Source organism: Anguilla rostrata, chromosome 18 (assembly GCF_018555375.3).
Source record: "Anguilla rostrata isolate EN2019 chromosome 18, ASM1855537v3, whole genome shotgun sequence".
In the NCBI taxonomy this organism is placed as follows: Eukaryota; Metazoa; Chordata; class Actinopteri; order Anguilliformes; family Anguillidae; genus Anguilla; species Anguilla rostrata.
Genome location: NC_057950.1, coordinates 29,928,644 through 29,940,954, shown reverse-complemented (window position 1 = coordinate 29,940,954; position 12,311 = coordinate 29,928,644). Strand labels below are relative to the sequence as shown.

Sequence of the window (12,311 nt, the reverse complement as noted above, 5' to 3'; positions counted from 1 at the left end):
GGCCTGTCTCTCTCTCTCTCTCAAAGCCATGATCCTCTCAGGCTTATTTGGAGAAACGGTTTCCAGTGCAACATTAAAAAACAGGGCCAGACACAAACAGCAGAGTTATAAGAGCTTCTTATTCTCCCAGGGGAAGTGGGACATATGAATGGAACAATGCATTTGTACAGACATATACTTTTAGTGCATTTTTTACTTTTAGTGCACTCTTACTTAATGAGGCAAAACCATAAACAATATTTACAGCAATTGCTATATACTATAGTTTTGCCTTTAACCACAAACCTGCAAACACCTTTAAACCAGCCATTGTAAAGTCAGTAGGTCATTTTAAACTTCTATAACCTAATCTTTCCTTTTGCCGAACATGACTCTTGCGTGACCGTAAAAATATGACCATTCCCCCTCTGTCCGAACAGGAGCATTACCCCAGAGCACCGTCGCCTTGTTTAAGCAAAATATATATTTTTGTTGGGCTTTCATTTGGATAGAACAGTGTAGAGAGAGACAGGAAATACTAGGGGGAGAGAGAGGGAGGGAGACATGGGACAAAGGTCGGCGGTTGGATTCGAACCTCTGACGTCGCGGCTCGTATTGAGCATGTGGATAGCGCTCCACGGGCTGCACCACCGGAGGCCTCTTTGCCTGACGGGGAGGCGCGTCTTCGGCGCATTGGGCTCGGACGGCCGTCTCCCCAGATAACGAGCGCCTCCGCGGGGCCGGGCTCGGACACGCCTCATTGGACGGTGTCCCCGCCCCGTGATTGTGTCACGGTGGTATCCCATCAAACATCTGTGCCGTTTAGTCTTATGCGCCGCCCCATTCGGTTCTAAACCCCGCCGTGACAATGGAGTGCCTGTTAATGACCTCTGTGCGACATGACAGCTGAAGGGGAGGTCTGCTGTTAATCTCTTTGTATTCATATGTATGTGTTTTCTGGCGCAAAATGGCTGCCGTGCATCACCCAGGTGGGTGCTACACTTTGGTGGTGGGTGAGGTGAGTTCCCCTTCACTGTAAAGCACTCTGAGCAATCGGAAAAGTGCTATATAAATGTAAGGATATTATTATATTAGTATGTATGTATGTATGTATCTTTTTTTAAATGTAAGCATGAACATTGACAGTTTTTAATGTTTTCTTTTCCTATGTGAGTCACAATCATGACAATAGATGCAATGGCCTTGGGACAGTGACACAATTTTTGTTGTTTTTTGATTGTCTTTACATTTACATCCATTTCGAGTGTTCTGTTTAAGAATTACAGCCCTTTTTCTACATAGTCCCTCCATTTTAAGGGAGCAAAAGTAATTGAACAAATGAACATAATCTTATATAAAGTTTTGTACTGTTTAGTACTTGGTTGCAAATCCCTTGCATTCGATGAATTGATTAACTCAGCCAGTCAAGAACATTCCACTTTCTGGCCCTGAAAAACTCCTTGGCTGGTTTATCATTGTCCTGCTGCAAAGTGAAGCGCTGTCCAATGAGTTTGGAGACATGTGGTTGGATCTGAGCAGATAAGATCTATGACTACGCAGTAAAATGTCCAGTGTGAATTCAACTCTTGACAGATAACATTTGGTCAAGAGTTGGTCAAATGTGGGACCAAATGTGATCTGTCAAGAGTCGAATTGGCACTGTTAGAGTTGAATTAACACTGGACATTTTACTGTGTAGATAGCATTTACAGTTTGATAATAATAACAACAACAATAATAATAATCATCACCATCATCATCATTATCATCATCATCGTCATCATCTTAATAAGACTAGGCAAATCCATGGTTTAATTATTGTATTATATTGACTGCTTATTTGGTATTAAATACGAGATTTTAAATAGCATTTTCCCATATTCCACTCAGTAGGCTGTGTGACATATAGCACAATGCAGAATAAGTTTGAAGGCGAGGTTGTGCTTTACTGAGCTTGAAAACACCCAGTTTTTTTCCCCTAAAAGAAAAGTCCCAATATTTGGAAAAAGACATAACCTCAGTCTATGAGCGTCTGACACAGGCAGACTCATTGTCCCAAGCCAGTGGGGGTGGTGTAAGTGGTGGGGTCACTGAATTTAAGCAGAAGTTAATATTTTTTGCTGCGTCTGTGATTCCGTAGGAGAAGATGCAGGACAGACCGGGACAGAGTTGATCAGGCTCGCTGCCTGCCTGAGCAGGGCCTTCGTTTTGCTTTTAGGTCCTTTCTTCCTGCCGGGGAAGGGGGCCGCAGACCGACTGAGACCCTACAGGAGCGGCCATGCGTGCCCTAGGCTGGCTCAGACTCTGGGACAAAGGATTCAGCCGGGCTGCCTCTGTGCAGATGCAGACAGAGGGGAAACAGACCCCACTTAGAGACCCCCCCCATCCCCCCCATGCCCCCCCGCCCCCGTGCCCCCGTGCCCCCCCCCCCGCAGGGACCCTCCGATGACACGTCTCGGAACGGGACCATGGCTCGATAGGAATTCGGGAGGAATTAGAAGGCTGAGACAGCCGGGCCTAGTATCCCTGTTAATAAACGTACAGACTGAAGCTCATCCATGGAAAAGCGGTTCCTCATTTGATAACTCTGTAGTTACTGACTTTGCAGCAGAACACTTGAATATCAGTATTGAACTGATCCACCACATTTTAAAATTTACAATTATTTGCAATTACTTTGCGCAATAATTAGTAATTAGTCATTTATAAAGGATATTGTTATTATAATAATAATAATTATTATTATTAGATGACAAAATATACATTCACCTAACCTGAGGGTGTTATTTTTCATATTATTATTAGCGTTCATCTTTCAGCAGTTGATGTACAAGATCAACATCAAAGTTTCCACTAAAGGGACGTGAGGATTCGTTCCATTCTGTCCTCTTCCCTGTCATTTTAACAGTAGAGCGCGCAGTAAGCGTGCCACACATCTGACCTTAATGCACACACGATGCTGCGTGCTCTCTTCGCTGCGTGGGGAGGAGTGTGCGGTGTGAGAGACAGACACTTCCCACGCCGTGAGCCTGGCATATCGCGTCACAGTGAACCCGGAGTCCACGGCAGGGGGTGTCTTTCGCTGACCTTAGCGAGTGGGCCCAGTGTTTCCATGATGACGGCCGCCCGACCACGCCTCTGAAAGGTGAGCGCGAACCCCATCGGCTGGAGGACGGGACCCGCCACACAGACGACATTCTGTCGTATTTCTACAAAGACTTTTTATGAAAACAAATTATCAAAGTTATCATTTTACATTTTGTCTGTGGAAAACTTAGGACAAGAAAGAGACTTGTTGTTTTGAAATCCGCTTATCAGAAAAGGCTCCATCAGGGGGAAATGCATGGGACAGAAAGTGATTTTCCAAACTGGTTATATTTTTTTATGTCCTGGTCATTACAGGAATAGAGCCATCAACTTTGTCTTCATTCATTGTATACAAAATGCATACAAAGTACTGAAATATGCCTTTATACACTTAACGGATATAGTACATGTTAAGTTTGGGCGTATCTACATTTCAGGTCTTTAATAATAAATACATTTACTGAAAGTGTCCAGAGAAATACTGCGTATGTGCTATCTCCATACACGCACATATACCTTTTAGCTTGACTTAACAGAGTCAATGTGTAAAATACACACAGCAGAATGCAGAATTCAGTTTCAGTTTGCGTTAATGGGCGTAGTCCAACCCTATACTAACATTGCTCTAAAGAGGGCACGGAGAGGAGCCTGGGAGGTATGTTTGACTGCGCTGATCGTTTCCATAGACGACGTAATCCTGTGGGCCGCACTGGCTGTCCCTCCCGTCTCCGCTAGACTGGGGGTGGGGGGGGTCACGTTCCTCCACCTGTCCGTCATCATTAGGTCTCAATAAATTCTTTTTTTTTTCCAGGCCCAGCAGGCCCCTCCCCTCCCCCTCTCCCTCTTTCGCACACACTCCCTCGCACAGTCATAACTGCTGCGCACTTTCCTCCCGGGTCAGCGCGACGTGGAAACGCTAGCCGGCTCGATCGCGGCGTTTCCCCCGCCTCGTCTGCTCCTGGAGCAGGTCCCGCTGGCTTTCCAACGCTCACAACACCGCGAGGCTGGGAGCCAGAGACCCAGCCTGCCAGCCCTTTAACCTCGGCAAGGCTGGGAACGTTCTCAGAACTCACAATAATCCAATTAGGGTTTCAGAAACACGCTGCGCTGATTCTTAAAGAACCCAGGACTCAGCAGACTCGCACAATGAAATAGGACTATTTCAAAGAATTTGTTTAAAAAAGTTTTTAAGGCATTTTTTAGGAAGTTATTTTTTAGCTTTCATATGCTTAATATTCAAACAGCCAATGACTTTATGGCGTGCAATACCTAAAAAATGTATTAATCTTACTAAAATAAAAGCTATGAAAATGAATTTTTTTTGCCTTTGTAGCATAAAGAACTTTATTTTTCTTTCAGGGCCTCCAAAATTCAGTCAGGGCTCTTAAAAAATCGATAGGTTATTATGCTTTGAAGGTGGCTGTGGCATAAAATGTTGTCAGCTTCTGCTCAAGGATTTTGGACAAATGTCCAAGAAAGGTCTTTTCTGCAGCTTACTGTTGAACTCTGCCTAACATGAGCAGTGGAGACACAGTAGACCCACAGGAGTTGCTCTGGCTTAAACACCTGTTTGTAGTCAGCGATTCCCCCTTTTTTCTGTTGACCTCTTTTGTTAGAAACCGCCATGGAAACCCACACAATTACTGTGAGAATACTTCATGAGAACACAGTCCTGTTCTCCACACGGAAAAACCAACAGACGATGCTTTGTTTTGTAAAAAAAAAAAAACATTCTTTTCCCCCAGAAGAATGTGCTTGTGGCTTATGTGCGTATAAAAAAATGTGTTGTTAAGCGAGACTACCTGGAGTGTGGTGGGATCTTTCTATGAGGGGAAAGACTCCAGACTTGCCCTGTCTGTTCCCCTTGCTGTGCATCCATCTGGATTTGAACTGGGTCATTATTCTGACGTTCGCTGCAATAGATCCGTCTGGAGAAGACGAGGCAGTGCACCTCCCCCATCCGCGACTCCCCCCCACGAATACCCCTCCCACCACCCCTTCCACCCACCCCACCACCCCTTCCACCCACCCCCCCCCACCCTGCCCCTGCAACTCCTCCTTAATTCTGCCATCAAGCTAAACTCACGTTTGTCAGATAATAACAGCACTCCCTCCAGCATGCTGACCCTGGGGGGGAATTCCCGCTCCGGGGGGGGGGGGGTATTTCTCAGGATAATTCTGCATTCCCACCACAGCAGGATAGCAGAGAAATATCCAGCAAGCACAGGCAGTTCAGTCCCACGTGAAAATAATGTTTAACACGACACGATGCTACACTATTAGCTTAAAGTGCACTTCATACAAGCTTTGCCATCAAAGCACAGCCCATTCTGAATCTAATTTAATCTGAGCCCTAAACTTGTTTCAGCATCAGATAAAAGCAACACATTTTCATATAAATGGAAGACACCCATTTTGGAAAGCAGCTTGCTATTGTTCTTTACTTAAACAAGGACTTTATATATTCAATACAAACCCACTTCACATTCAGCTTTTTTTTAAACCTTCCAGTAGTTTCAGTTACAAACTGTCCATTAATTGAGTGGCACTGGCAAAAAAAAAAAACCTAGGGACCATTTAAGAATGGTTCATTGGTAATGCTGCAGGTTGGCTTGGGGCATGACTACCATGTAAATCACACAGGCAAATGTCAGGGTACTGCTCAGTGCAAACAGCTCCAGCACCTGGACACAAACATCAGGAGCACCGCAGAAGAGATTCCCATCGCAATCAAATCACAACAATCAGACCTGCATAGATAAAATAAAGCAGACGTGTATCAGTAGTTCAAATAGAACTTAATACAATTAAAATGAATTTTAAAAACCTACAGAAATGTTGGCGATTTTGTGCTATTTTGCTATTGTTGCCAATTTCACTTATTTTCTTGTTGCTGTTGCACAGTAATGTTGCAGTCCGGCAAAAATGCACAACCAAATGTATAGCAAAACTAATTCCATATTCAACCAGGCTCAAATAAGCAGTAACTTAAAAAAATAATCATTTTTAACATGTAAAATAGCTGGTACTCATTATAAATTATGAAAAAATAATAATAAAAATGATCCACCACTCTCCTCACCAGTGTGTATGTCCCGAGGTACAGATGCACACTTACCTCATTTATATAACTGGAAAAAAAAAACATAATGCACCCAAACTATACTTTCAAGACAATTCCTGATCAGTACTGAAATGAACAGGATGAACTGCGAACGTTCGCACAAAAGGACCAGAAACCACAGTCTTCATACACATTTAATGTTTTAAGCAAGGCAACTGCTATACATAGTGCCACAACCATGTCACATTCAATTGCGCTGCCATAGAATAAATTTTGTGGTAAATAATCTAGACAGAAACAGCTGATTTGTGTTCAAGCTGAAAAGAGAACTTTTCATAGAAATGAAACCGGGTTTGAAGGGAACAGTGCCATTAGCACAGCAAAGGGCGAGTTTTAACACAATATTAAAACAGGAGGGAAAGGAACACAACACTGATAGCAAACCCGTCTGTAAAAACTAGAGGCATGCTTTAGTACTGATGCACCACTTGCATATTTCACGTACTGCATCAGCAGAACCTGTGGCAAGGCACGACGACATTGTTTCTTCATCCAAAGACTAATACAGGAAGCAGTGCTATGAAATGAAGCCCCACCCTATTACAGGGGCCAGAGATTTCTGCACACAACCACTTACTTCACACACACACAACACACTGCATTCGCTTCCTGTTCACAATGCCATAGAAGCGGAATCAATGTCTTTGGCAACATGGAAGAGCACCATCAATATCAGTGTGAGGGTTTATTTTTTTTTATTCTTTTTTCTCTCCACACAACTTTGAGTTTCCCATGACTAACTCAACAAAACACTGTTTAATTTTCAACACGTTAAAAACCATGGGTTATTGAATCATACGTCAGCAGGAAAACTCTCTCAGTAAAATTTACCTGCTCTTTCATAAAGATACTGGGAGCCATTTTTGGAGTTCCTCACTCACTGAGGTAGGCACAGACATAACACTCAACTGCATTTTTTTATCTGGCAACCAACTCATCGTACACGCAATCCCATTACGATTTGCTGTAGTAATATGCATCACAGGTTTCAAACAAGTGTAAAACAAAGTAATGAAAATGAATTAAATTAATATTGCTTGGGAGGGTTGGGTACAAATCTAGTCGGTCACTACAGACTTGAGGCCATGATTGATTTGTATCAGAGATATCGAAGCTGATACATTAAAACTGACGTTCCATACAAAGTAAACACTGGCCTTTACTCTGTCCGTCCGGGTTTTTAAATCTTAAATGTCTCAAAGATGCCCTCAGAGCAATTGGTCAGGGAGTCAGCAGGACTAAACTGAGAGAAATGACAGGAGAGGATTCTTGTTTAAAAGGGGTCTTTACAAGTTAAACATAATGTCAAGACTGTCAGACTCGTCTGCAGCCAGACTCTAGTGGAGAGAAATTAAAGAAATGCAAATTTCATCCTTGGGGAGTGTCAAGGTCTGAGAAAACTTGTGCCTGGTTTATTTTTAAAGTGCAATTTTTAAATGTAAATGAATGTGCTCAATTAACCGCAAATAATAAGCAAGTACACACAGCATTGCACCAACAAGCCCTAGATATCTAGAGTGGCATATCAATAAGAATAAAGCAATATTTATGAGTCATTAACTGACTCTGTCCTCCTTCTGGAAGCGCTATTTAAAGAGAGTAGGAAGAGTTATAATAAGTGGGATTTTCAATTCATTCTCAGCACAAGGGTATTTTCATTGTGATAAGTGTACTTTTGAAAACTCACACCACGTGATCCCACACCATGCATTTGAAAGAGGGCAATATATTCGCATTTAAGCATGTTTTCTTTCAAATGCATTCAAAACTGAAGAAAGCAACAGGATTTTGGGGGTGATATTCATAATCATTTTGAAAGGTGTAAATCATAGGTGGGTGATATGTATTGAAACTGGAAGAAAACAGGCTCATGGTGAATCAAAAAAACCCCCAATACCTTCAAGATCATGGAAAACTAAAACAAGGAAACAAAACATGTTAGTGATAATCCACTGGCAGGAAAATAATGGGACCAGTGAACAAACGAGAGCGTGAAAAACAAATCAAAAGTACAATTCTTTTTATTTTTTACTCTGGTTTAATTCGACACAGTCCTAAATCAGACTTAAAAAATAGCAGTGATTCATCAAAATATTGTTTTTATTTGTGAATTTACACAGATTAGAGATACATCTAAGAGAAAATCCAGTAGATGAGCATTCATAGTTTCCACAGGTCTCAGATTAGTCTGGCTGTAACTCAGAAGCCGAAGCAGCTCAAAACGTCTACACAAAATGGCGGCGTTAGTGAACGAAGGTGCAGAGAAAACACAGCAAGGCGTGACATTTCCCATCGAGTTACGCTCCTAAGAACGAGGAGAAAGCTTAGTGCTCAGTAAAATCCTCTTTCAAAATGTATGTTGAAACACAGGAAGAAAAAAAAAAGTTAATTATATTTCAAAAGCAAAAGATGCGTACAGGATTAAAAACACAAAACGGGAGGGAAACCTTTCCAGTACGAGTCAGCGTCAGGTTCTTTCCTTTTTGAAGCTCACTCTTCTCCAGCGACTGGCCCGACACCCTCACATACTATTTACAACGTTTTAATGTGCCTCTCCTCTTTGCGTCACAGCAATACTAATTCACATTGCTAGCCGGGATATTAGAATCCTCTTCTAACCGTTTGGAATGCGCAAGAACTCATTTTTTGTTCATGGTCGACATCTTCAGACATACTTTTTTATAAAAAAATAAAACGCTATTAAAATGGAAATGGCACAGTACGGCTAAAAAACTAAGCAAAACAAGATGAATGTTAAACATTTACAAGTTACATTAGAGAACAGACCCGCAAATCAAGAGTTTGGAGATGGATAGAAGAGCAGTACATGGATAAATGAACACCAGTTTGACAGCCTTTGAGAGTTAATGTTCCAGCTAACGTGCTATTCGAGCAAAGAATGGAGGACAAAATAATGAAGGAATGTTTTTTTTTTTTTTTTAAATGGGACGCCCACATATTTATGAAGTTCAACTCATTTGTGAGTGGAATCAATCTTGCAGACGGCAAAAAAATGTTCTTATATTAAAAAAAATGTCTGCATAACATTTCTCCCTCGATTATAACCATATTCACTAATTCATTAAGTGGGAGGTACACACCCCTTTCACAGAGAAATTATTCTCCAGTGGCTCAAAGAACTGCTAAAAGCACGTTAGCACTATTTATCTGACTCATTTTCTCACTGAGAGATTTTCCTGTTATCATACAAATCCCTTACATATGAAAATGCTTCATTGCAGGGCAACAAAAGATCATGCCAGACATTTCTCATTCAAAAATTAGATCCAGCGTTTTTTTTTGTAGAACTGGTCAAGAGTGCCTTTGAAGAAAAAAGAAAAAAAAAAAGGGAATATATTTAGAGGAAGTTGCAAAACAATGGCTTTCACAAAGGGAACCTGGTCATTAATGCCCAAAATTTTTCAGTTGTAATATGAGCGGAGAAAACTTCACGGTCAAAATGAAAAAGGTGTCCAGTATGTCTCAAATTCAGAAATGACTTGTGCCAAATGTCTAACTCCGAATGACCCTTCTACATAAACTATAAAACAAACTTTTAAACCTCCTCTTCTCCTCTTATTCTACCTACTGTAGATAGATATGTTTCCAGTGAAAACTGCTAAACTCATCTCTGCAAATCAAAGAACATCCTGCTCTGCTTCAGTACCCCAGTTCTTTTCCGATACACAAGCCTTCATCTGGTGAAACTTCCTAACATGCTTTTCATTACATGCCAATAAAAGTGCAGCAACGTCAAATAAAGTGTTAGACACTTACTCCAGTTTGTACAAGTGTTATTAAAACAGGTTCTAACAATCTGAGATGCAATGCGTGTAGTTATATCACTTTAGACACGCGGCTTCGCTAATCGATCGCGACGTGACGCAAAACACATTTTACATTTGCCTTCTCTTCAAACGTGTAAAAAAAGGACTGAAAAAAAACCAAGTGGACTAAAAATTTTAAAACTGAATCAATGACAATAAAAACAAAGTTTCATGAGATGACCGGATTCGTACTTTAAGGGTTAAAACAGACGGCCATTTCGGGAACTCGTTACCCGTCATGCCGTGCTCCTTTTCTCTCGTGCTGTAAAATGGACGCGGCGCGTTCTTAGAAGAAAGGCTCAGAAGTCGGAAATGAGAGGGGAAGGAGCGGCTCTTCTAAAAATAACAGCGCAGCCATTTTTCACAGGAGGGTCTGTGAAGGAGCTGGACCAGCCGTGAAGGCCGCCCGGTCACCCGAGGCCTCTTCCAGAAAGTTCCGTCTCTTTCACGGCAAGCGTCCGATGCAGCAGTCGCCACCGCCGCTCACAAAGCATTCGGACGGGATTCAGAAAGGATCTCATCAAAAATATCTCGAGTGACCCAAAACCCCGACTTAAGAAAGGGCGTCACTCTCACTATTAAAAAGGGGAATTGTACAAGGGAACGTTTAGCCACACCCTCTTTTGTGCAGTTAAGATACGAACAATCGACGTGCTTTACCCGCCCACGTCGAGAAAATATACAAAACAAAACGAAGAAAAACAAAAAGGGTGATTTCATAATTCATGATCAGGCCTAGGCAGAAATAACCCCCCTTCTGCAGAAAGAGCCAGTTCTCCAGGACTTACTTCAACTTTACATTTGGCTCAAGACTTCTAATTTCTCCGTTACACCCAAACCCCTCATTTTGAGATGTGAGTCCTTGACTTAATCGTGTTTTTGTTGTTGTTGTTGTTGTTTTTTTTAAGGGCACCTTTCAGGCCTCGACCTTCTCCTTCTTTTTGCTTTTCTTGAGGAAGGAGGGGGTGCGGAAGAGCTTCTTCTTCTTGCTGGGGGACTTGGCGGGGGAGCCCTCGGGGGTGAGCGGCTCCTCCGTCTTGTCGGCGGGCGCGTTCGCCACCTCCAGGCTCTCGGCCGTGCTGGTGGTCAGCTGACTCAGGCGCTTGCTCAGGTCCTCCCCCACGTCCTGCAGGAAGTCCCGGCCGTTCAGGAGCCCGTCGCCGTGGTTTTCTGTCACGCACGCACACGCACGTACGCAAACAGACACACACATGCACGTACACACACACAGACACACACGCACACACATGCACAAACGCACACATATACACAGACACACCACGTATAACAGACACACGCCACAACGACATAAAAGACACACGCACGACACACACAACAGACACACACGCACACGCACCATTACACAGACCACGCACACACACACACACGCACACACAGGCACACAGGCACACACACACGCACACACACACACACACGCATACACACACACACACACACGCACACGCACACACACAGGCACACAGGCGCACACACACAGGCACACACACACACACACACACGCATACACACACAGGCGCACACACACACACACACGCACACACACACACACACGCATACACACACGCACACACACAGGCACACACACACACACACACACAGAGCACATGAGAGGTGGAGTTAGCTTGCGCTGTTGTAACTGACAGGGTTCACAGCAGACAGCTCACACCTACAGAAACTGGGTCACTCGCAGACTGAGCACGTTTCTGCTCTACATTAGCGCTGGCTTGCGTAATAATGCTTCCATTCATTCATTAGAACACAATCCATCGTTTCAAACCCTGTGTTGAAATGAACCACTCTATTAATGGAAAAGCCTTAAAACGGGTGGGGCAGGGCATTACAAACTGAATGCTAAATGAAATTTTCAGAGAACTAAAGTGTGAAGCTTGCAGTTACGTAAAGATCAACAAAGTTTTGTTTGAGCACGTACCTGCCACACACAAACAACATGCATTGCCTGACCTTGAGTTTCCCTTCAAGAGTAGGCCTACACTTCATCAGAAGTCCAAAATGTCCCATGCATTTAACAGAAAAACTACCAAAAATGCATATGGAATTCCACACACTGGAACAGAGCCTTAACAGATCATCACACACTGGAACAGAGCCTTAACAGATAACAGACCATGGGGCCCATCCACACACTGGAACAGAGTGGGGTTCATTTGTGCCTTAGAACGGGGCCTTAACAGGCTACGCCACTCTGCAGCCCAAGGCAGCTCTCACTTCTGGCAACTCTAAACCGAATGACTGAGCATTCAGCCAAATCCTTG

The 12,311-nt window shown here is 43.0% G+C and overlaps 1 protein-coding gene across 8 annotated transcripts in view; it reads right to left on the bottom strand.

Annotated features, from left to right (window-relative positions):
• Positions 1-8,195: 8,195 nt before the first annotated feature.
• Positions 8,196-12,311, bottom strand: part of LOC135245166 (gamma-adducin-like) — a 71,145-nt gene continuing 67,029 nt past the window's right edge. For all 8 annotated transcript variants that reach the window (XM_064318070.1, XM_064318068.1, XM_064318076.1 and 5 more), the window contains one exon: positions 8,196-11,187. In XM_064318070.1, the coding sequence (XP_064174140.1) occupies positions 10,934-11,187 (254 nt within the window). In that variant the 3' untranslated portion in view covers positions 8,196-10,933. The remainder of the gene's footprint in view (positions 11,188-12,311) is intronic.